Source organism: Cuculus canorus, chromosome 2, assembly GCF_017976375.1.
Source record: "Cuculus canorus isolate bCucCan1 chromosome 2, bCucCan1.pri, whole genome shotgun sequence".
In the NCBI taxonomy this organism is placed as follows: Eukaryota; Metazoa; Chordata; class Aves; order Cuculiformes; family Cuculidae; genus Cuculus; species Cuculus canorus.
The window spans coordinates 65,057,230-65,083,057 of NC_071402.1; the positions used below are offsets into that span (position 1 = coordinate 65,057,230).

General features: G+C 37.4%; 1 protein-coding gene across 1 annotated transcript in view; it reads left to right on the forward strand.

Moving 5' to 3' along the window:
• Nucleotides 1-25,828, forward strand: part of LOC104061008 (dynein axonemal heavy chain 5) — a 158,324-nt gene that overhangs the window by 30,309 nt on the left and 102,187 nt on the right. The window contains exons 20-41 of the mRNA XM_054058697.1: nucleotides 166-317; nucleotides 1,174-1,381; nucleotides 2,134-2,221; nucleotides 2,338-2,461; nucleotides 2,576-2,739; nucleotides 3,877-3,969; nucleotides 5,070-5,273; nucleotides 7,095-7,175; nucleotides 7,259-7,663; nucleotides 7,809-7,927; nucleotides 10,153-10,289; nucleotides 11,345-11,507; nucleotides 14,269-14,380; nucleotides 14,700-14,828; nucleotides 16,417-16,616; nucleotides 16,720-16,873; nucleotides 19,167-19,433; nucleotides 19,630-19,758; nucleotides 20,161-20,376; nucleotides 21,999-22,145; nucleotides 22,445-22,617; nucleotides 25,191-25,369. Of these exons, the coding sequence (XP_053914672.1) occupies nucleotides 166-317; nucleotides 1,174-1,381; nucleotides 2,134-2,221; nucleotides 2,338-2,461; nucleotides 2,576-2,739; nucleotides 3,877-3,969; nucleotides 5,070-5,273; nucleotides 7,095-7,175; nucleotides 7,259-7,663; nucleotides 7,809-7,927; nucleotides 10,153-10,289; nucleotides 11,345-11,507; nucleotides 14,269-14,380; nucleotides 14,700-14,828; nucleotides 16,417-16,616; nucleotides 16,720-16,873; nucleotides 19,167-19,433; nucleotides 19,630-19,758; nucleotides 20,161-20,376; nucleotides 21,999-22,145; nucleotides 22,445-22,617; nucleotides 25,191-25,369 (3,644 nt within the window). The remainder of the gene's footprint in view (nucleotides 1-165; nucleotides 318-1,173; nucleotides 1,382-2,133; nucleotides 2,222-2,337; nucleotides 2,462-2,575; nucleotides 2,740-3,876; nucleotides 3,970-5,069; nucleotides 5,274-7,094; nucleotides 7,176-7,258; nucleotides 7,664-7,808; nucleotides 7,928-10,152; nucleotides 10,290-11,344; nucleotides 11,508-14,268; nucleotides 14,381-14,699; nucleotides 14,829-16,416; nucleotides 16,617-16,719; nucleotides 16,874-19,166; nucleotides 19,434-19,629; nucleotides 19,759-20,160; nucleotides 20,377-21,998; nucleotides 22,146-22,444; nucleotides 22,618-25,190; nucleotides 25,370-25,828) is intronic.

The window sequence follows — 25,828 nt, forward strand, 5'->3', positions numbered from 1 at the left end:
TATGTATTTCTGCAGTCTGGTTCAGCTGTTAATGGGAAGAAAGAAGCTTAGTTTGAGCTAAGAGGAAGAGCTGGGGACAGTTTTACTAACAGAAAATGTATCCAAATTTCTGTATGTTTCAAATATCTGAATTAAGCGCATTCTGAACATGATCATGTCTTGCAGACTCCAAAATCTATTGATCAGTTACAAAGAACGTCTGAATGGGATTCCTGTTATGCTGAAACCATTGATGAAGCCGTTCATAGAACAAGTTGAGGATGCCCTTACTCCAGGCCTGATGCACCTGTCATGGACTTCTTTGGACATCAGTAAATGTATGTAGTAGGAGAAGGAAGTGGTGAACTGTTGATGCTGTTAGGTGGTATCAGCTAGATATTTCTGTGTTGGCTCTAGGAAGAGCACTCCATCTATATGAGGGAAAAAAGTGCCAGGTCCCTCCCTCCTGCTTATGAAAGGAAGTCAGACATCAGTAAGGTGAAAATGGTGTCTGGCTCTAAACTGTCATGTCCCATATGAGGACAGGCTGAGAGAGTTGGGTTTGTTTGGCCTGGGGAAGAGAAGACTCTGAGGAGATTTTATAGCAACCTCCCAATACCTGAAGAGACTACAAGAAAGCTGGGGAGGGGTTGTTCATGAAGTCTTGTAGTGATAGGATTAGAGGCAATGGGTATAAACTGGAGAGGGGCAGATTTAGACCAGACATAAGGAAGAATTTCTTCGCTATGAGAGTGGTGAGGCCCTGGTGCAGGTTGCCCAGGGAAGCTGTGGATGCCCCATCCCTGGAGGTGTTCAAGACCAGGTTGGATGGGGCCTTGGGCAGCCTGATCCAGTGGGATGTGTCCCTGCCCATGGCAGGGGGGTTGGAACTAGATGATCTTTAAGGTTCCTTCCAATCCAACCTATTATATGATTCTATGATTACAATGTTCTTTATTAAAAAGAAAAAGAGGATATTTTTAAGGCTGTTGTTCTATTTATTATAAAATAGTTTCAGTTAAAGACTCCAAAGTAGACTTAAGTCCATCATGTTTTTGTTCCAGGCCTTAACTGTATATTTCATTGCCATTAAATCCTCATTTTATTGTAATACCGGGGAGGAGTGGGGAGATATATGCAATTTAAGGGATCTGTATTTTGCATGATGTGTTTCCATTTTGTTTCCTTGCTTAGTTATTGAGAATGTTTATAGAACCTTGAGGGAGCTGGACTATGTAGTCAAAGAAGCAGCTGATAGTCTGGAATGCAGAATTGAAAGAATTCTGGAGGATATGTCGAACACTGCTCTGATAGTTTTACCAGAAGATGAACCTATGGATGTGCTTTCTTTCCTGGAACGGACAGAAAAGTTTGCTGTCTCTACTGCTTACAAACTGTCTCAGTAGGTTTATTCATTGCGTAGATTTAAGGGTCATATTTGGGAGGGATTATTTATGTATTACTTCTTTTATGCATAGAGTTTTCTTTGAAAATTTTATTTTAGAAACATATTAGTCTAAAACAAAATTACATTCTCAGGGTGCAGGGAGACACTCCCAAATATCTTGAATACCGCAGATAAAGTTTGCATCTGCAATGTTCAGCATTTCATGTTTTTCTTCTTATGGCCAGTAGCAAGAAAAATGAAGATAGATAAGACTTAAAATCGCATCCCCATGTTATTTGCTCAATTCATAATGCTACCTAGCTAATGTAAGACTTTCCATTCTCCTAATGCTTCAGATTTTTTGGCCTGTGCCTATTTTCCAAGTTATAAGAGAACTGCACTTCAGTTCATCTCCAAAAAGTTGCTTATGCTTACTGTACAAAATAAGATGCCTTTTATTTATTTTTTATTTTACTTATTCTGATTTCACAGATTATTCTACTGTATCATCATGATAATCCTGTTTTGTTAATTATAGCTGGAAAATAACTTCTTTTTCTTTAATTATTGTGAATCAGATATAACAGAGTCTGACAAAAGGGCTTCTTGATAGTATGCATATCTCAATGTCTTGCATTCTCTATATGCCCAAGCAATAGGAACAGTTCTTCACACTGCTGTGGGACTGGGGTTGTGTGCCTGGAAAAGAGCAAGGAGTATTCCTTATGTTTCATTCCCTGTGGGTGACTGTAAGGTTGTTTTTGTAGACAGAGTCAGCAAGTGGAACGCTCTGTGCATGAACTGGTAGATATTCTTAAGCACAGGATGAAAGCAGATCCTGGATCAACTCTGGAGGTAAGACCTCTACGGTATAAAAAGCAGCCTTTTATAACCTAGTCAGGTACTTGATATTTCACTTACATGCTGGATAATATGGTTATTTTCCTAAGAATTTCCCTTTAACTCTTTAGGATTCATACAACTGTACCCATCTCGACATGAAACTGAAAACGCGCTGCCAAGGATGCTTGTCTTGTAGTTGCTATAACCTGATGGGACAGCTTTGTCAGAAAAATACTGACTCTTTGGTCAGATGTGAGTCTGTCTTTTTCAGATATTTTTAAATTTTTTAAATAATTTTAAGATTTTTTTCCCCAAGCTTATTGAGGTGAAGCAATACAACATCACTTTTATTTTATATTTAATTAGGCATGAAGATTTCTTTAGAGTCCTTAAGACATCGATTGCACGTTGTTGACTTTAGGCATGAGATGACCAAGTTTGTAGAGACACAGAAGGTTCCTTTGTTCAAAGCTGAAATTCAACTGGCTATTCCACATGTGGTCTTGAGACCAAGTCTCGAAGATATTCAGGTAACAAAATGCACATCTCAGTCATTTATAGTAGAAGATTTATAAATGTATTGTTTAGAAACAACATTTTCAAGTTTAATCTGGCATTGGAACTAGAAGGAAGGACAAGAAAAATTAAAAGTTACTTGAGTTTGTGACATCATTGGATGCTAATGACACGAAAACACTGATCAGGTTTGTTATGCAGGCCTGTAGAAGGAGCTGCATTCCTAAAAGCTCAGTAACTCATGATCACAACCCTCTGCTGAGAGGCAAACATTTCAAAGTGAATGCAAAATTAAAAATTAATGCCATTGATACAGCCTGATTTGAATTCCTGGTCTACTTAAACTCTTTCCAACTATAAAATGATGTTATGAGTTTGAAATATCATTAATGAATCTGATTTCTGCAGTAATGAATTGTAAAGAAAAATATTGCCAGCCTGAAGTCCTAGACTCTTGAAAACTGTGAACACTAGTTTAAACTTGTACTTTAAACCTGTACTATTTCTTACACATGTGCTTACAGTTTCCTATGGTGTCTGAAAGTACTCACAAAGCGTTAGTTGTTTATGGTGTTGATTTGTGGACTTTTCATTTAGCATTGTCACTAAAATAACAGCTGAATTCTTTGTCAGATTTCATTTGGAGCCTTCATGGTGTTGTCAGTAGAAAGCATAATTGAAAAATAACATAGAAGAAGTTAAATAATACTTTACATAGCTGCCTATATATATCATAGATGATACTGTCACAAATTCAGACAAAGGTATTCAGGCATTCTGGTGTGAATGTGAAAACTTTTATTGTTAACAATAAATGATTATATTTATAACCAGTTTAAGGGGAAATAGTACTATTATTATGATCTCCAGTGATTCATGATTGCTGTTCATAAAGCTCTCTTGCATTCTTGTTTGAAAGTCACATAAATGTAGAAGGAATAAATCTTCAGGAAGTACTCTTTGCCCTTATAAAATGTGTTTTAGGTGATGCTACTTCATGCTTATTAGAATATTTCCTGTAAAGACAGAGGTATATTTTTTTCCATTGTGGTACTGTTTGGAGGATCCCATTTTTCTTTTTTTCTTCCCCCTCCCCTTTCTTATTTGTCATAATCTCTGTGTGCTCAAGATGAATGTTTTGCTGTTTTCAGAATGCTGTAAACAAAGCAGTAAGTATCATATTATCAATAACTAAAGATATCCCCCTGTGGAAATTTGCTTACTTACATCATAAACAGCAGCAGGTGAGCATTTTATTTGAACTATTTATATTTGTAGTATTTTGGTTAATGTTTCTTTATCTCTTAAAGGTATTTTCTGGGGTTTCCTTTTAAGTAAAAGCGTAGTTTTTAACCTCTGTACCAAGTAATTGAACATAAGAACAATAATTCATAAACCTTATGTTTGATGTTTTTAATATTAAAATCAAAAGTTGCTTTTATAAAAATATTTTTAAAATACTGCTCAAGTATCATGATGATATTGTAGGGAATGTGTGAGAATTATCCATGGGTGCTACTAGCTGAGTATAAATTATGATCACTCTTACGAGGCAAAAACTTTATTTCCAGTTATACTTGCAGGCTGAGTGCAGCCCCTACAATGCTAGAGTAAATACAACAGAAATATTTTCATTGGCGTTAAACTGAGCTCTAAAACCTTGTGGACGTCTGAGGTGTAGATAGAACTGAAACTTGTACTGAAACGCACAGTAGTGGTAATCAAATGGTCTTAGTTCTCTCGTCTGATAATGAAATACTGACCTATATAGTTCTGTGCTGAGAAGTGTCTTTGTAAAAATACCTTCCTATTAGGTTGGTGTGACATGACAAACAGAGCAGCTCATTTAAGTGAAAAAAAAGCCATTCAAGCCCTGAAAATAAATAATAATGAAAAAAAAACAAAGTAGGAGAGAGTGGGTTGAATTCAATTTCCTCCAGCAGAATTATTTGCTTATTTCCAAGTAGCCAAGCCTGCATTGTCTCCAGGACTTTTTTTGGCTAAGAATGGGTATACATTGTAATTCTACACTAAAGAAAGCAGGAAGACCTGAGCAGTTGTGTAGGAACAGGGAACAGCACAGTTGTACTTGTATATGATGCATATTTGACAGATGTCATTCAGAAACTATTCATGTAGAGCTCCGCATGGGAAATTTTAATAAAATCAGGTTTTATACTAGAACTGTAGTTCTGTGAAAATCCAAGCTAGGAATAGGGAGTCTCCTTACAGGTGCTTTCTCTGCACATTATAGCTGTTCATAGAAGTACTTATTGTATATGCATTGTTGGGCATTCTATAATGTAAAAAAACCCGACGTTTTTTCTTGTTTAACTTATGCCAGATTGAACAAGCTATTGGTGTAGAGTTAGGTGATGAGAGCAAACTCACTGGGATGGTGGTGCTGAAACCTTTAGACAAGCAGATCATCGAGCATAAGGATGTAAACAAAGTGGTGATCCAACTGAATACAATTATTTCGTCTCTTAAAACTGAAGCATCGGATCTTCTGAACAGCTTTTCTGCATTTTCAAGCATCTGGAACAAGGTTAAATGCATATGTAATGAAATATGTTGCTATGTTGTGAAATATTCTAAATAACGTGTTTTGGGTTGCATAAGGAGACTGCTCTCAGTAGGAAGCATTGGTTTTGTGGTGGAATCCAGATACCCATAATACCTCCACTCTTGTGTTGGCCATAACATGTCATTCTTTACCAATTAAACCATCTGAGGAAGAAAGCAGCAGAAGAAAAAAGACTGTTGGAGCATAAACAAGCTTATGCTGTCATATGTTTATGCATCTTTCTCACCACATCTTATCTGCATAGGTTATAAAAAAAAAAAATTTAGCATAATCTCAGAGAAACTGCGGACTACAAAACTGCTCCTGAATATTAAGCTGACTAGTTCTTCAGCAGCCACTGCTGAAAGCAGATTTTCTATTTGTTCACAAAAATTATAAACTAAATATAGGAAATCTTTCCACTAGTAAGGATTCCAAACAGAAAAGAATCTGGGCTGATGGGGTTTTCTTCACTAGGAAGTGGATCCGATCACATAAATGGTAAAGCTCTGTGTAGTGTTTTGGCAGGAGATATTTAATGAAAGAAAATCTTGTTTACAGTCTTACTGGTGAAGTGCAGTATGGATGGACAACTACTGGCCATAGCTATCAAAGATGCTTTTGTCAGGCTGAGAAACAAGCAATCAAAACAGGAGTAATCTTACTTTTAACTTTTCCTTCTAAAGCAACTCATAGGTGCCCACTTTCCCACAACTGACTCTTTTGCAGTTAGTGTTCAGGCTAAGACATTTTCACCTGTTTGTGGCTTCTGGAGTTCCAGATGTTAATGCTTAATTACCTCAGTTTTTGTAGAGATTGTTTGAGCTAACCACATGTTGATGGTATTTTGTTTCACTTACACAAGGCACAATCAGATTGGGTGATACAGTAGCATGATAATGTTTCTTTTTTACTAAAATCCTTTAAAATAGTCCAATTAATCTGGTCCCTAACCTTAAAATTCCTTAAGAGTTGGCACCGTTCCACACCCCACCCCCGGTCTTTATAATTTCTGTAGGACCACTGGCAGCTGTCACTGGTATCTTGCTATTGGCCAGAGAAGCCATAGTAGTTTCTCAGAGAACCCACAGTGAGAATGAAGGTGAATGTCATTGAGCTTTGTGAAGATAATTTGCCTGGAACATAACATTTATTGAGCTGATGACACTTGAAGTTCTCACCTCTGCAGAGGCTGTCCTACCTTCTGAAAAGGAGGGATGCTCAGTGTTCTGTTTAAACAAGCTTCAACAAGCTAAATGCCCCCTCTTCTCTTAGATCCATCCTCCCCTGCCTAACTATCCTTGCTCCAAATGGCCCTAGCTAAATCTGTAGCTAGAAACTGCATTAAATACACTGTTTCAGGAAGAGTGAAGATGGCAAAGTACCATCACTACAGTTTAAATATGGCTGAGTACCATCACTACCATTTAAATACCAGTTAGAGAATGTGAGCTGCTTTGCGGCATTTGCAGACCCAAGAGGGACTGGGAAGGAAGTATTCCAGCAAAGTTTTAGTAACTACCTTGTAAATTTTGTAGTAATATTTGGATGGATAAGAGATATCCTTATGTGTGTCAGGTTTTGAGTTACAGATAATTTCAAGCGCTTTAAAAACTACTGTACAAACTGTTAAGAGGCAGGAAAAGCAATTCAAGTGAAATAATTTTATCTTAATGCTTATATCATAAACCCTTTTAGAGAGCGATCAATTGGTTTTGCATATTGTATCAGGCAGCTGAGTCTCCCATAGGTTATTGTAATACCAATGCTAAATAATAATGAAAATAAACTTTTCTTATATAGGATCCAGAGGAAAAAGTAAGGGAATTTATAAATACTAAGCCAACAATGGCTGAATTCCAAGCTCAAATCAGTTACTTTTCTGTAAGTATTGTATCTTTAATAACAATGGACTGTTCAGAGAAATTGTAGTGAAATTAAAAGCTGAACACTTGTGTTTGTCTTAGCAATTAGAAATGCAAATCAGAGAACTGCCAAATCATTATGTACTGGGATCACTGGACATTGTGACAGAGTCGTTGAAAATAGCCTTAATTCAGGAATGCTGCTCGAGACAAAGAACATTTGGATTAGCTTTGAATAAAAAGGCTGCCACAGACATGGATGAAATTTATTCATTCTTTGAAAATGTAAGCAAGAGATTAAACAGACCTATCCATGACCTTGACGATGTACGAGGAGCAATGGAAACACTAAAGGAAATTCGAGAGAATGAAATTAAAATTGACATGACAGTTGGACCTATAGAAGAATCTTATGCTGCGCTTCATAAATACAATCTGTTCTTTCAAGATGGAAATACAGAAAGAGTTGATGGATTGGCTTATGCCTGGAAGAACCTGACCGCACAGGTATTGCAGCTGTGTCGTTTATCAAATTATATATATATAGCTAAGTTAATTTCAGCCTGTCGGAATGCTAGAACAAAACTTTTCCTGCTTAAAACTGTTTTTCCTGCCTCCTTTATGCCTTTTTTTCCTCTTTATCTGCATGTAGGCACTGCAGGTTGAAGACATGTTGCTGAAGGTGCAGCCAAACATGAAAACAGATTTACTGAGTGGTGTTCAAAAATTCCAGATGGATACTGCAGAATTTTACAAAGATTATGATGAAAAGTAGGTGACCTGTGGTGCAATACAATTATGCTTCATTGTGTTTCATTTAAGAATGATGTATGAAAAAAGCTTCAGAGCATAAACACAACGCAGCCTCAATGTATGTATGACGGCTGATAAAAAAGCCTGATTTCAGAATAATACAAAATGGGTAGATATTCTTTCTGTCACAGATTCATTCTCATGATTTCAGTGTTGGAGCTGGTGAAATTCCAGAAGAGTTGATAGGTTGGGGGGGGAGAAAGGAAATCAATTTCTCAATCCAGTTCCAAATTTAATGGTTGTTTTTGAGTTCTAAACTCAACAAAGAACTTAAGCAGAGATTTAATATTAAGTATCTAAGCGTTGCCTTGGATATAAGTGGAGATTCCATCTCTGGATGTTTCTAAGTTCATTGAGTCTTACTGTTTTACTTCTAAGCTTGCTTTGCCTTTTAAAATTTAAATTGTGTGGTATGTGTGCTTCATTGGACATTTCTACCTTAGCAATGAAAAGTGAAAGACCCAAATGTGTTTTCCTGTCATCTGTTATGGTTCTAGGACAATACATGTTATGGTTCTAGGGCAGTGAAGTTCATGCCAGCAGCTGACCCCAGATAGGAACTGCACACCTGTAGTCCGTGGAGCGGTTTTACATACAACCTGAACTGACTGCCTTGCCGTTATGGCAAGTGCATATAATTCAGTGCATGCATAGAGCACACACTTCTGGAGGGACTTGGAGAATATTTACCCTTCTCCTAGGGCAGGTGCATTCGTGTTACAAGCAGGGTGGTCCAAATGCTGTTTGACTTTAACCTTGGCTTCAACAGGAGTGAAACTTCTTGAAGGCACTCTAGCAGTGCACTTCAGAGCAAGCTTCAAGACTCCAGCTGTAGACACATGGTGAATTTGCACCTAAAAGCAACCTGCTAGAGCACCAGTTTGCTAGTGTGGATGCTTACATAGCGCTGCCTGCATCTCTGCTGTTGGAGTTGTCCAGAGGAATTAATGAGAAACACCTTGTAACTGCTACCAGTTCTAGGGACCCTGAGAGCATGCACCCTCCTGGAGGTTCAGCTTCCTGAGCTCAGAACCAACTTAAAGTTAGCGCATCTGATGACTTCTCCCTTCCTTTGGTGGCAGTGCACTGCCACACAGCTCTACTGGGAGGCATCAGGAAGGCTGACACTCCTTCCTGTGGGGTTTGCTTTTAAGAGAGGACTTCACTGCTTGGCCCCTGCCCTCTAGCTCTGTTGCAGCCATGCCTGTGCCCGGCCATGGGCCTTACTGAGCTGGACCTGGTTCCCAATGCACAGACTCGCTTCTCAGCCTGACCTCAGAACAGCCTGGTAACCACTGGATTGTGTCTCATCCTGATTGCTTACCTTCACTAGACCTGCTCCTGACCTGCTGACTCACCTGCCTGACCTTGTGTAATTGTCGTGGACTTGTCTAAAGATCTGGACTCTCACTGGAACCTGACTACCATCCCCAGGCCTGCCTTGCTCTCCTTGCTCTAGAACTGTGGTAGCAAGCCCTGTTTGCCTCTGCCGGCCATGTTACCACTTTAATGTCCTGGTTCCATTTTCCTTGCTAAGCAGCCTGCCTGTGCTGCTCGCTGATGTCCACGTGTCTGTATTCCTTTCCAGAAATAACCGTGGCACAAGAGAAGATGATATAGTTCTCACCCCAAAATATAATGATGCAGCCAGGAACTGGTCCTAAGCATTAGAGGTGGGGATTACACCCAGTCCTCCAGCTGAGACGTGCTCATTAGGGCAAAACAGTATTTTTCTGTTATTTTTCTGAGTGCTTAATTATGGTTCTAATAACAGCAACCACAATTTTCACCCTTGAATTATATACCTACTGTATTTCCCTTTTTAAGAACATAAATGAAAATAATAATTAATATGAAGAAGAGGAGAAAGAAAGGAAATGGAAAATTAAAAAAACCAGACAAAAACATGTAGATCTTCTTAGCTGTTTGTAATCTGTATGTTAACCCAGATTAATTTTATTATTGGAAAGTAAATTTGGCTTTCTTTTGGAGGCTACCCAGTGTTGTGCTGGGACACTGAATATACTCTGCATTTTCTCTTCTGGTGTCTTTCATGAAAATTTCTAGAAAAATGTTAGAAAATATTAAATACTGTTCAGTAAGTAAGGTCTGGGTTCTCTTGTGCTTCTTTGTGAAGTCTGTGTTGGTTGGTACTTGCACTGAATTTGGTTTGTTTTTTACAGGGGCCCCACGGAGGCGAATGTACCTCCCCATGAAGCAAATGACAGATTACAGATCTTTCAAGCCAAATTTGATGAACTGTGGAGGAAGTATATCTCTCTTTCTGGTGGGGAAGAATTATTTGGTCTTCCTATTACAGGTAGTTTCTCAGGGGATTTGGATACCATGTCCTAGTTGCTAATTTTTTCTTGTGGGTCCTGCTAAATACATTCAGTGCTGGATGTATTGTAGAAAAATTCCTTGCAGTAAATTATGATTGTCTTTCCTATGAAAAGCAGCTGTGGGAAACTGGATCTCAGTGTGCACATGCATAAACATCAGGTGGAGAAATATTGCACTATTGCATGTGTCACAGGGTCCAGCTGGTTAGCTTTCTTGCTTTTTCTATTCAGAGCTAAGCACATCTCCTGTCTCCATTCCTCTATGTCTAAATTTGGGAAACACATTGCTGAAGTACTCAGGTTGTCCTTGCTCCAGATATATAATGAATTCCCTTGGGCTGAGCAACTGATTTGTAATATCCTTATGTCTCCTAGTCAGACATACTTCAAGTCTGGAAGACCATCAGTGAATTAAAGTTACAGCAGAATGTATGATAAGCACTTTAATTCATACATACTAAATTCAGTATATTTTCCTGTCTGAAGACTGTGCAATAATCACAATATATTTAACTAGAAATTCCTCAAGATATGAGAGAAACTAACCAAAACACTTCTGTTAAGGAGGCCTATTTAAAATACTTGTTTCCAGTAACAAATTCTGCGTATTTATTTTGAAAGCACATTCCCCATCCCCAACCTCTACCTCTTAAGTAAATAACCCAAATTAAGATAAGGGATATGTTAGTTCTTGTATAAACCTGTAATGCATTCCTTTGCCATTTCAAATATTTTTTCAACATTATCTTTCTCCCAGAGATAGGTGCAGCACCTCCCTTGTAAAATAACTTTTACTGTTATAGAAGAATATTTATTAAAAAAACATAAATATAAAAAATCATTGTGCATCAAAATCTGATGTACTTACAGAATGTAACTGGAAAAGTTTATCTTACTAGAAACAAAAAGACCGCGAATCTTATTTCAGACATTTATTAAATACCAGGTTTAAAAATACATGGGGGTTTATGTTCATGAATACACTTGTGCCTAATTAGCATTCAAAAATTTCTTCTTTTAAAATGTGAAACAGAGTATCCTGAACTGCTCAGAATTAAACGTGAGCTTTCATTGCTTCAGAAACTTTACAGTCTTTATAATTCAGTTACTGATAGTATTGATGGATACAGTGAAATTCTTTGGAATGATTTAAATATTGAAAAGATTAACAATGAACTTCTGGATTTTCAAAACAGGTAAGTTGTTATTTGTTGAAATGCATACAATTTTTATTTCTCAGCTTTCTATGTTAATTCTCTTGTGAAAATTGCCCTGAGGGACAAAAATCTGTTAGTTTATTTCAAGCTTAGGCTTCCTTGGGTGCTCAGCACAGCTGTACTGTTTGCAGACTGTGGTGAAATATGCAGCTGCTGCATGAACTTACTTAGCTCACTCTCTGAGTCACTTTAGGCTTGTTGACAGTGGTGAGTCTTTGCATAGGTCTTAAGTATTCTGTCCATCCATCTCTTCAAGAGTAGTTATCTGTACCAGCCCATGTTTTAATGGGAATTACAGAATATATGTAAGAACCAAATTGCATGCAAAAGCTAAAAAATAAATGTGCAATATTTTTATATTGTGCGTATCTACTGAAAAAAAAACCCACAGTGAACCGTTTCTCTCTTTCTTCACCTCTTTACACAGTGGTTCTGATTACTTTCTCAGTGACTTCTATTGAGACAAGTTAATACTCAACATATGTATTAAGAGCTTTCTCTTCTGCAGAACCAGCCTTTCTTCTGGAGCAGACAGTGTGTGTGTCTCTTTGCTTCACCAGTAGTTTTGATTTTAGATTCTCCAATGTGACTTGAGAGAGACTTCACTTACGTTTTAGTATTATTCAAAAGACTGAGGTAAAATCTGTGGTTTTCATCTTGTCGCAAATCTTTGAAATGCATAGGAAATGTTACTTGTTCTCAGGCTTTTTATATAGTATTTTGTGCATGTCAGCATTTTAGCAGGGTCCATTTCTGGACATGCTGAAGGAGTGGGGTGGAGATTTTCTTCTTTTTTTGAATAAAACATGAGTGAACTGTCTTCTAGTGATTAATTTGAGAAAAAGAAAACTTATGCTTTTTGAATGATAATAGTAAAAATTATCTGATCCTGTAAAATATATATACTTCTGCATTTGGACAATATAAATAATTTCAGTAGAAATCTGGAATCTACATTATTATTTTTTCTATAGTTAATTATATTTTTCAGGTTGTACAACTTTCTTAATGCTTCCTTCTCCTGAAACTCTGAAGGAAGCTATTGCATGAGAACAGTTTGAAAAGTTGTGTTTTGCTTTTTACTTCAGATGCGACTTTTTCTTTCCCCCCTCTCAAGTGCTGGACAATGTTTGGAGCAAGGTGACCACCAATAGTCAGTAAATATTCTTTTGTAATAGAAGTCTAACCCAGTACTAGCCTTCCTTTGGCAGGCTTGCTAGCATAATTGCATCAATCCACCCTCTTTGAAGCTGGAGAAATTTGAATGGTGTACAGGGAGTACCCACAGAAATAAGTGAGATGGTCGGCTCTGTTATGAAAGAAGCAACACTACTGGAAATGCAGTTAGCGTTTTAGCATAGTTGGAAAGATACGTGTAGTTCTTTAACGTTCTTTTTTTGCTACCCCTTTTAGAAAAAGTAGTAGAGTAGAATAGAATAGAATAGAATAGAATAGAATAGAATAGAATAGAATAGAATAGAATAGAATAGAATACCTACAATCACGACAAGAATCATCACAAAACCAACTGTAGGTTAAAATAAATACATTTTAAAAGAGGTTAAAAAGGAAAATATTTAGAGAAAATGCACATGGGGAACATTATAGAAGTTTATAGTAAGAGCTAGAGAGAAGGTTTTATGTTTTACTGTAGTTTAGTGTAAAGACAGTGTCCGGTAAAGTTAAGAAGGAAATGTAGCCCTCATCAATGGAGTAGTCTTTTAACATACTGTATTACTCATGAAACTCACTGTTAGAAGATATTTCTGAGACCAAGATAAAGAAAAAAGCTGTTCATATAACCAAGGTAAGAGATTCACTTTTTAATCGCCAGCCTGAGACAAAGTTTTGTTGCTCCTCACTGTAGAAGTAGCCAGGAGCTGCCTTATCTATTCATGACAAAGTATGATTTTGCATTCTGAAATGCTTTCCTCTAGCATATTTAATACTGTCTGTTGTTGGATCCAAGATGAAAGACTACAGAGACTATTGCAGTGCTGTGACAGTATGCGTATGTTCATCTACCTTTTACCAGCAAGTAGTGAAGAATTCACACATGCTCCAGCGTTGCATGACAGATCTGTCTGATTTTGAGCTGTGAAAATGGAGAATTTCTGCAAAGGAATTCTTCATTATGGGTTCATTTTATGCAGCTTTTCATTTCTGCCATTGAGCTGTAAAAGAACTGCTGTCAGTCTTTGGTCCATAGCTTTGGCAGATGAAAATTGGCATGACTCTGTAGAGGCAAATGGAGCTGTAACAAGCCATAGTACAAGAAGTTCCTAATTTTCAATTTTATTTTTTTACCATCAAATTGTGCATAAAATAAGGTTTTTCTTTAAATATCTTTCATACAAACTAGGTATAAAATAGGACTTGCTTGGTTGAAACAGAAGTATTTTTCGGTTTGCAAGCAGGTCAGTTTTGGTTTAAGAGACTCTTTATTTTGCTTGAAAAAATATATGATGTTTAATCCTTTTTTCCCATCTACAAAATGGGGAGCGTTTTCGAATTTACGATAAAACAATGACACTGAAAAAATTTAAGTTCAGACATGAGTTTACACATGAAATTAACTGCCTTTAAGTCAAACTGAAATAGAAACCAAACCATTCTAGTATGAATTTTATTTACAGTCTACTAGTCCATTGGTGAAAAATGAGAATATATTGTGCTGTTAAATGATGGATTGTGATTATTAAGAATAAAAGTTTTCTTTTTTTTTTTGTGCTTTTTAAAGAATCCGTAAGTTACCAAAAGCATTGAAGGAATGGCAAGCTTTTCGAGACCTAAAAAAAAAAATTGATGACTTCATGGAGAGCTGTCCTTTGCTTGAAATGATGGCAAACAAAGTACGTTCAGCATAAGAATTTGGAGATAAGATTCACTTGAAAAACTCTATTGAAGACTACATTGTTTGACTATAAGATGCTTTCCATATTCTTTTTAATAGAAAAAAGCGTCTGCATTTATGGCAAAAATCTAGTTAGGCTTAGTTACAGAAAAGTAAAAGAGAAGACTTCATAATGTGATTAGAAGAACTATTAATGTTTTCAGTGGAATGAAAATCAAGACTCTTCTGTTTGTTTAACAGATGCAGTGCAAAAATATGTGATCATTCCGGTTGTAATAAAATTACAATTCTAAAAATCTTCCCATGGACTTTTCTAGGCAATGATGTTACGACACTGGGAAAGAATTGCACAAGTAACTGGGCATCACTTTGATGTTGACTCTGAAAATTTTGCTTTGAAAAACATAATGGATGCCTCTTTATTGAAATATAAGGAAGATATTGAGGTATGAGTACTTTTCTGTTTGTTTTTAATGAATAGCTTGTGCTTTTGGAATCCTATTTCTAGTTGGCTTTGTAACATTAAAAAAAAATTGGCTTTACTTGGAGAATTCTTTTGAAGAATGGAGTTTGGTAGCTGGTATTAGCAGTGATTAGTAGTTTATTTCCTTTTTATTCTGGAGAAGGATTAAATGGATAGATGGTGTTACACTAATCCTTCCATAGCAGAAATTCTGTTGTTTTAAGGGTAGTGTGATTCTGTCATTCTTCTGCTTTAGATTCAGCCTGCTTACAATTTTTATTTCCTTTTAACTGTCTCATCAGGGGAAAAAAATTGTTGATATAAGTCTGATCCTGTTAAGTGCTCAAAATTCATGGAACACAGTAGAAGTAGAGGATATAGGATTAAAGGAGAACAAGATTCTTTTGTATTTCAAAAATGACTCTTCACAGGAGCATGGGGCAATGAGGAGGGTTATGGGATGTGCACAAGCTACAAAGCTATTGCCACCTCCTTTTTGGGGACAGTAGCAACTACACTAGGTTTACGCTCACTACTTTTTGCAAGAACAAGGTATAGCTAAAAATAAAGGAGGAACCCCCCCAACAGTTTATAATGTCAGTTTTGTTGTCACTTAGCTAAATCTGTGGTCACTCCATAGTAGTGACCAGATTTGTCTTGTTCCACAAAGGAACACATCAAGTTAAAAACATGAAATCAAACCTCTGCTGTACCCAATTTCCAGACAAGCATTTAAGCCATGTGAAAGGTTCGGAGTGGTGATAGCCGTACGCTCAAGACTTCAAACCTGGGATGGAATGCAATACAATTCTGAACCTGAATTTGGGGTCCAGTCTGAATAGCTGCTCCTTTTCTCTCTGATGCGATAACCGATTTTATGACAATCCTATCCTCCCTGTCTTCAAGAAGTAGCAGGCAGTCATGTTGTCCACATACTCTCTGTTCGTGGACTATTCATTGGTTTTGATTGGTAATGTGTATTATCCTTAACTCACTTGACTTCAAATTTGACTTCAAATTTTAAGACATTTAGTATGAATTTGCCTGCAGATACACTGAGTCAGTGAATTTTCAAGAGTGTAAAGTGCTGGTGCTAGTCCCCTGTACTTGGCACTGATGAGGCCGCATCTTGAATACTGTGTTCAGTTTTGGGACCCTCAGTATAAGAAAGACATTGAGGTGCTGGAGTGCGTGCAAAAGAGGGCAGCAAAGCTGGTAAAGGGCCTGAAGCACAAGTCTGATGAGGAGCAGCTCAGGGAACTGGAGTTGTTTAGCCTGGAGAAAAGGTGGCTCACGGGAGACCTGATCTTAACCTGAAAGAAGGTTATAGTGAGGCAGTAGCTGGTAGATTGAATATTAGGAAGAATTTCTTCACCAAAAGTATTGTCAAGCCTTGGGAGATGCTGCCCAGAGAAATGTGTGAAAGGTTTTTTGAGGTGTTTCAATGTATATTTTCATCAGCTAGAACTTACACTGAAATCTGGATCTAGCCAATGAATTTTAATTGTCTTTATGAGTATGAATTATATTAGCCTTAGAGGAATGTAATTTACTAGTTTAATTTTACACAGGATATCTGCATCAGTGCTGTAAAAGAAAAGGATATTGAAGCAAAATTGAAGCACGTCACCAGTGAATGGAGTACTCATGCCTTCAGTTTTGGCCAATTCAAAACTCGAGGAGAACTCCTTCTGAAAGGATCAGATATATCAGAGAAAATAGCTTTGATGGAGGACAGCCTCATGATATTGGGGTCACTCATGAGCAGCAGGTACAAAAGTGAATGAATGTGCATACTGTATAAATCTAATCAAACTCAAAAGTAAACAATGATTATATTGTGTTCTTTTTCCCTGTAACTCATGCTCGCACAGGTACAATGCACCGTTTAAGTCCACTATACAACAGTGGGTTCAGAAGCTAACCAATACTGCAGAGATAATTGAAAACTGGATTACTGTACAAAACCTCTGGATTTACCTTGAAGCTGTGTTCGTTGGTGGAGACATTGCGAAGCAACTACCTCAAGTATGTTGATTTATGGTAACAATATGTGAATAGTAGTATGTTACACCAAGAGGATAGAGTTTATTTGCCAACACACATAATGCATGTAAGTTTTGTGGGGTGCATATAGACAGTTCAGAATAAGTTTTGCCATACTAGTGTCTGTCTGGTGGAACTGCTTAGAACTTGCTCAAACTACAGGAGCAGGATTTTTTGTAATTCAGACTCAAATGTTCCTGTCAGCTTGCAGTATTAGTGAATCATGTGATAGTTCAGGGCTCAGGACCACTTAATGTTAAAAAAACAATGTATCACTTCTATGTATGCCAACATCTCTTTCTTCCTGAGTTTATAGGCTCTATGTTATATAGAATGGCACGTTTTCTGTATTTGCTAGGACTTAGTGTAACTAAGTCCCAGGGAGAGATGCTGCAAGACTTGGGCAGCTCCATGTGTCCTAATTGGTGTGAACTATTGTAACCTCTTCAAAAGGCAACTATGACCTTCCCTGATAGGAGCTGCGAAAGAGTTAATGAATGATCTGACTTCTTGCAGGAAATACCAGAATAAGTTATCCTTTCTGTTGCATCTCTTAATGAGAAGTTTTAATATAGATCTAACACAACCCGGTTCAGTAGCACTAGATCAACCGGTAATGTAACTTGATAAAACTAATGTTTTTGGGAAATTATTAATGTATTTCAGTCCACAGATATTATAATTACAGGCTTACAGTTTCCAAAACTAACAGTAATCTTTGTAAACCTTAGCTGTTATTTAACAATAAGGGTTTTTTTTTAGTTTGAGACTTGTTTATCTTGTTAAAGTTTATTAGAGAATCAACAAGCAGTTTTTGCAGATGAACAAGGACTGCAGCATAGCTATTTGGTAGCTGCTAAAACTACTTGTTACAAGGATGACGCATGAAAAGTATTCTGGAAAAAAGCAAATGTGCTGACTATCTTTAAAGGAGAAAAAGGAACAGCTTGGTGGAGGAGCAATGATAGATGAATGGGCTTAATTGCAATTCCTGGATGAATACTGCAACAAATAACTGTCTGTAATTGTCTAGAAGTTAACAGGGAGATGAGTAATGGTCAGTATGGATTTGTTAGCAGCAAAATCTGTCAAACAAATCTAATTTATTTTTAGGATGGGCAACAAGCTTTGTGGATAGAGGAAACCGAGTAGTTGCTGTATATATCTTGATAGGCTTTTGACACTGTTTCTCATAGTACTATCAGAAAATGTGTTTTAAATTGCTGGTGTGTAAAATGCAGGGAGAAAGTGTAATGCATAAGCAGCAATAACCGACAACCAGAATGTTGTACCTGGTTTTGGCTGAAGAAACACACGGACATATTTGAGAAAGCGTAGAAGAGGCTGGTAAGAATGAGGAGCAATCCATGAATGCACAAGAAAAGATTTGCCAAACTAAACTTGTTTGACTTGAAGGAGGGGAAAAACTTGAAGAGTAGATGTGATTATTTTTAAAAACAGAGAGGTTGCTCTCAGCAGAAGAAAACGGTGTGTTCTCTGCATCTATGAATACAATGATAAGTAATTGGCATACACACAAGAGAGATTAAACTTAGATGTCGAAACAGAGTCACCAGTAGCAAAGATTGCCTAGAGAGGCTTCTGAGTCTCCAGCACTGAGCACCAACACAAGATGGACAGGTATTTTTCAAGAGTTGCATGGGTATGATCTTGTTTTGTGCTAGGCAAATGGCTTTTGGTGGTCTCTTGAGATCTTGTCTAGCTCTCGGGTAATTTATAATTCCATTCACATTTCATTTGTTGTAGATGAAGAAAGAGTTTTTAAAGTCAGTATACACAATGTAGAAAAATATTTAATCTCCAGCTCCCAGTATTTGCAAATTTGTTTCCCTTCACCTATAAACCTCACAAGTGCAGCAGCTTCAGACTATTTATGCTGTCTGTCAAGTGTTACTCAAGCTCAGTCATAACCCGTGTGGAGGAGCTATTATATGACGTTGTGTACTGCTATTCAGAAGACTGTGATTTCTGAGAAGGCTGCTGTTTGAGTTTTCTGGTGTATTTTGGAATCCTTTTATATGGACAATTTTGGTGCCCAAAGAGCTGTCCCATTGGACTCTTTCTCTTGCAATTTAAATGATAGTCATTATAAGCACTAATAATTATAATCGTGCCTATATATTCATACTAGTCCTGCAAAGAGGACTTGAACAGCAAGGGAAATATTAAACTGTTACCTTGTCTTATTGAATTCTTTAATTCTTAGAATTTTACAAACATGAGGAAGAATTAATGCGTTTTTCATGTACTCCAGGAAGCCAGAAGATTTCAGAACATTGATAAATCATGGCAGAGAATTATGCAGAGAGCCCACGAAACATCAAACATTGTGCAGTGCTGTGTTGGAGATGAGACTTTGGCACAGCTATTACCACATTTGCTGGAACAATTGGAAATCTGTCAGAAATCACTGACTGGGTATTTGGAAAAAAAACGATTAGTATTTCCAAGATTTTTTTTTGTATCTGACCCTGCTCTTCTGGAAATCCTTGGTCAAGCATCTGATTCCCACACTATTCAGGTACAAGTAACAAGAATGTTCTTATGGTCAGTATTAGTAAGTGAGGGCCATGGAGGATTTTGTTATTCAGTTGAGAGAATTCCTTTCAATTATGGAAAGATTTATAGAATCTTCTAATACAAGGTTTAAAGGCAAAGAAAGAATATCATATCGGATCAGTTTATGGAGCTATCTTTTGTTTCTGATTCTATTATAGGCACATTTACTGAATTTATTTGACAATGTTAACCGACTGGGATTTAATGAGAAAAACTACGACCAGGTTTTATTGTTTGAATCTCAAGAAGGAGAACAGGTCAATATTATTGAACCAGTTTTAGCTCAGGTAATGGAAGTATATATTGCAGTTTTTCATGACTTGATTTAAAGTAGATTTATGTTTTAGAGACCTACAGTATCGCATCATGCTAGTACTTGATGAGCTGAATGAAAACATAACGTGAACAGCAAGAGCAGGGGCCAGAAAGGACAGGACATTTGTGTCATTCTGTAATAATTATTTTAACTGTTTTTTTTCTCAGCAATACTAATGTGAAGTGCCAAATCCATCATTTGTCTTTATAAGGGCAGTAGAACAGAAGGAAGTGAAGAATCTTTTAAAAATTAGAGAATAACAAAGAGGGAAATGGGAGTATGAAGGACTAGGAAAAAAAGTCACGTAAGGCTTTTTCTCCGTGTGAATTATTCATAAACTAATTCTTTAAAGGTATTTTCTTGTTTATTTCAGGGCAATGTGGAATTCTGGTTGGGTCAGCTGCTGAATGGGATTAGGAAAACAATCCACACCATCATTAGACAGGCATCAATGGCCATTAGTGATTCAGGATTTAAACTGTATGACTTTCAGGCAATGTTTCCTGCACAAATAGGACTTCTGGGAATTCAAATGATCTGGACCAGAGATGCAGAGAATGCACTGAACCGTACCAAAACAGACAAAAAGGTAGTATTTAATGAATCTTTGGGGATTAATTAAAAGCATTGTTTGGAACAGTGCATATTGGGAAAAGTTAAAAGCAACGTGTAGGAAAAAGCACAAAATACTAGTTAAGTAACCAGAATAACAAATAAACTAACAGGAAGACAGAATGATGAAAAATGTGCTAAGAGGTCAAACCTCACCATTGCCCAGCATGTGCTTTAGAATTATTCCTGAACCTGTGATTTTTTTTCTCTATTGTTCTGTCAGTGCAGTCATCTTGGGAAGGGACAGTTTCTCAGGTTGGGAATATAGGATATCTTATCATAGTATTTTCCCAAAGTCAAATTTATTGATATATATATATTGATAGTCCCAAAGAACTAAGAGCTCCTAAAATGTAGGGAGATAACTGTGCTTCATGGGCATTGGTCTGCTGTAACAAAGTGTATTAGATTCCTCAGCTGATGAGCTCTTTTTTTAGGGAAAGGAAAGAACACAGGCCATTTGAGGAAATGCTGGTTTTAACTCAAACACATAGAGAAAATGCTGTTAACATCAAAGTGTTGTTACTAACACTGAATCTATGAAGGAGGAAGGAGAGGGTGTGAACTGAAGAGCTGCAAATTACCATTAAACAACATGCAGTGAGATTAGACAAGAACTAGTAACACCATCCTCCCATGAAAGTATTAATAAGTACAGGAAAACAGTACCACGTTGTACTTTGATACTAAATGAAAAGAGACTCTAGACAATAGAGAAGGCCATTTAGTGCTACATTTTTTGCCTTGTACAAAGCTTAAAAAGGGCATAGACATGCTTTTAGTCAGCGCCAGTTGATACACTAACTAGACACAAAGTGTGTGTGTGTGGGGGGGGGGAGGGTGCATGATGTTTCGTTCTCCATTAGTTTTGCAGTGGTTTTAGCATTTTTCCCTTAGCAAACAGTGTGAGTTTTAGGCTTTGCCTATATTTACAGAAAGCTAGTGTGATTGTTCTATCACACATTTGGAACAGGAGTTTCTATGTATGAGCTGCCTTTTCTGAAACCTCAGTGCTTTGTCATATCTTGTGTACCAGAAACATCACTGACAGAAGCTGGTGCTGTTTACTTAAGTCAGTATAGTATAATCAGTGTTGTATTTTGTGGAATTTTGTAACAGAATCTGATGCCACAAAAGAAATCAGTATTTTAGCATTGGCATCTAAAATTACATTTTACACTAAATTTTATACTACATTCCCCCCCTCCTCCGGCTAGAGAATGCGATAGATCTCTAGTTTCCTGTTTCCCCTAAAGAGTGGATACTGCTAGTGGTGATGTGCAATACCCAAAACCAGAGACTGATGGCTCTGAAAACACACAGGGATGCAATCAGCTGAAAATGTAATGGGTAGTAGAAGGAGCAACAGTCTTGGGAGAAAATCTTACCATGGGACCTGTTCACCTGGATATAACCATGTTGTACTCTTTGGGGTTAAAGAATGCGTGCACGGAGGGCAGCCTGCAGATCCAGGTTTAGAGTTCCAAGCCTAATAAATACAAAGCTGATCATAGATATCATGGTCCTATATGTTTGCAGATTTGTTTTTAGTTTTTATGATGATTGTATTAATATGGCTGTTCTTGCTGTGTGGAAAAGGTAATGCACACAACAAACCAGAAGTTTTTGGAACTTTTAAATGATTTAATTGACATGACAACACACAATCTGACAAGAATGGAGCGCACAAAATATGAAACTTTAATCACCATTCATGTACACCAGAAGGATATATTTGATGATTTGGTAAGTTTGTGAAAACCTTTAAGGGACTTTCTGTATGGAAATTTTTGCACGTATAAAAAAATTATAAAGAAACCTTAAAATCTTTCTTCCTTGAATAGTTCCGACATTGACGCTGTGATACACCATATGGGATTTAGTTTGATTTTATATAGATGTCATGCAGAAATAAGGACAAATGGTACATAGATACATTCCAGCTCTTCAGTTTATGCATAGTAGACTTTTCCTCATATGGAATTTAAGATGAATTTGTTGTCATGTTTCATTTCTGTATTAATGATTTTCCTTTTCCATCATAGGTCCGTATGAACATTAAATCTCCATCTGATTTCGAATGGCAAAAACAGTCTCGATTTTATTTTCTGGAAGACTTGGATAAATGCGTTATCCAAATCACTGATGTAGAGTTCACCTACTGCAATGAATACTTAGGGTGTACAGACAGACTTGTTATAACTCCCTTAACTGACAGGTAGTTATAAAATGAATGAAGTGCATAGTATTGGAGCTAAGGCTTAATTCCTCTGACTTAATTCCTTTAACTTTCATGAGTCAGAATTCTTACTCTGATTGCACGATACTGCTGCAATATTGATGGTGAACAGCAGAGGACAGTGCTTATATATTCAGCTGGCAAAAGCAGGCAGCCTTGTCTTGAATTCTCTTTGAGTGTTTGCTTGAGCTATATGAGCTGTAGTAGGCATTTAAAAACTTACTTGTGCTCCAGATAAATATATTTGAATGCCATACGCTTCACCAGCCTAAACAGAGTGGATCTAAACCCCAAAATATATCTGTAACTTGGGACACAGCATTGAATAACTAGTGCCAATGTGATTTTAAGCAAGGCCTATGGAGAATTCCAGGACTACAAACACAGAAAGCTCTGAGGGCAAAACATAAGAACTTTTTATCACCACAGTGTTAGTTATACAGCACAGTACAATCTCCATTAGATGTGTATTTTCCTGAAGTACTTGGTAGTACTTCAGCTAGGCAAGAGGCAGATGTATTTGCTATGCCAAAGCTGCTTCTTTTAAGCATGGGTAGGAATGTCAAACTATTGTGTATATTCAGTCATCTGTTGCATGAGGAATGACTGCAGGCCGTTGATTTAATGTTAGAATTGTCTTTGCACTCTCTGTGCTACTAGGTTTTGCTTACCAGTGAAATTTCAGACTTTTGCCAATTTCTGAACCAAAAGTAAGCCCAGTGAGCTAATTAAGATAGCCAAACCCCTCTGCTTAGGTACCTGGCTTTTAATACGTGACACACACCTGCCAAATTCTGTGTTATGTACCTTACTATTGCTATGCTAGATAGAGTTCTGTTTGCAGCGGTAAACATGCTGTTGATTGGTGGGTATGGCAACTCTACCATGCAGACAGTATTTTTGCCCACCAGGGGAGACAGTATCAAGAAAATATTGTAATTTGACATTTGTTCACTGAGTCAGAATGCAACCTACTTGGTTGATTCCAAGTGCCATATCATGCAAGACTGAAAACTATCCCAAGGTGACATAATTGAAGAAAATGAGTCCACTGAATGAGTTTAAACTATAATAATGACGTCAAAAAAGAAAAATGTTATCTGTCTTTGTGGGAACTTTGAAGAGCCAAACAGCTGCAGGGATTGGTGACTATCCACTGTCATATATTGAAAGGAGTATTTGAAGCAGAGATTTTTTGTAGTGTTGACATGGAAAACTTATGTACCTAAGCAGTGTTGCATAACACTTTATTTTATAACATTTTATTCCCCTTATAGGCTTTTTCCATTTTAATGTTTTCAGTATTGTTGTATGAACTTGCATGACTTTTTCACAGTTTTCAGGTAATATCTTTGCTTTCCATTAATCAACTTGAGGTCAAGTGCTGTTTGGCTAATGATTTTGCATTCAGAAAGATTCCCAAAGCACATGATAACTACACACTGTTGTTAGTACATTACATTAAGATAATGGGAGTAAAATTCAGTACTCCTATACATCATGTCAGACACAGACCATGTAATGGCAGATACAAAAAATGAAATGCAAGTCCTGTTTAGGACTTGTACTGCGTATACAGCTTGTTCTTAGCTAATTTTCAGTAGCAGAATTGTTTGGAGTGGTATTTTTTCTGTGTTAACTGACTGCCTATTAACAGATTACTAAGGTTATAAAGCATTATTACTGCTATTAAAGTAGAATGACTATTATTTTATATGAAGTGACACTAGCTGGTATCATTTGGGCTTTTTCAGTGCTCATTTTGTCTCCTCAGATGTATCATAAAGCATCTATTAAGTTTCACAGTGTTAAAATGGGCTTAAAGAGATTCTGGAACATTGTAGGTTAGAACAACAATCTTCCTATACCCTTCAGTAGTCTTCACACCATCTGGCAAGACTGAGGCTTGCCTAAGTATTGCAACCCAGAATGGAGGCTGAAGCAGAAGATGATCCTCTTGGATCCCTCTTCTTCTTTCTCCATTGCCCAGTATAATCTTCCCTCTCATCTGTTCTCCTCCTGGAACTAAAAAACTTGATGTGTCTGGCAGAACTGCTCTGGTTTGGCATGCTGATAGAGAAATGGCAACAACAGAAGGTGCTTCTCAGCCTCTATCCCTTCCTAGTGCCAGATCAGAGAGCCCATCCTGTGTGCTCTGGGGAGAGAGTAGGAGGATGGGGAAAAAGGCAAAAACATAGTGGGTCTGGGTGCTACAGAATGAGGCTGAGTCTTGGAGGGCGTATGATGAGAGTGAGAAAATCACAATGCTACCGTATTTTGGTATTCAGCATTTAGAATTGGTCTGTGCATTTCCTGGGCTGTTGCAGTCATTGTTGTGCTGAATACATGTTTTTCTGCAGGTGGAGCAAAGATGCTACCTGGTAACTCAGCTTCACAGTGTGCAAAGGGGTTGACTGAGGGCTTACCACATGGAAATGCACCCATTTGTGCTCTCTTCCTCAGCTGTGTATAATACAGCTGCAGTTACATTAATGGATTTCAAGTAATTAATAGTAGAAAAAGTTTAATAAAACTCTTAATTCTGCCTCTAGGTGTTACATCACTCTGGCTCAGGCCCTGGGCATGAGTATGGGTGGTGCACCAGCAGGGCCTGCAGGGACGGGGAAAACAGAGACAACCAAAGACATGGGAAAATGCCTGGGGAAGTATGTTGTCGTTTTCAATTGTTCAGACCAAATGGACTACAGAGGACTTGGCCGTATCTATAAAGGTAAGAAATGATGTGTTTTTTCCTCATCACTAGTGAGATAGCAATGATTAATAGGGTATTTTCTACATCATTTCCTCTGATTTCCAGACACTCATCAACTTTTTCTGATATTTGATTATTTCTCATTTTTTCCCTATTCTTTTCCTGCATGCTTTCTTGTCTTTTTTTTTTTTTTTTTAATATATTCTTGGAGGATGTTTCCTACTTGTGTCATCAGGAGATGAGATACATGACAGAAGAGATAACACTGTGCTTTGAAAAGTACTGGTGTCTCTTAGCTGCTCTAGCTCTCTCTCTCTCTGAGGCATGCTCATGCTGTCACCTTCCCTGCCATTGGGAATGGCATCACCTGGAATACTGTGTTCAGTTCTGGGCCCCTCACCACAAGAAGGATGTTGAGGCTCTGGAGAGGGTCCAAGAGAAGAGCAACGAAGCTGGTGAGGGGGCTGGAGAGCAAGT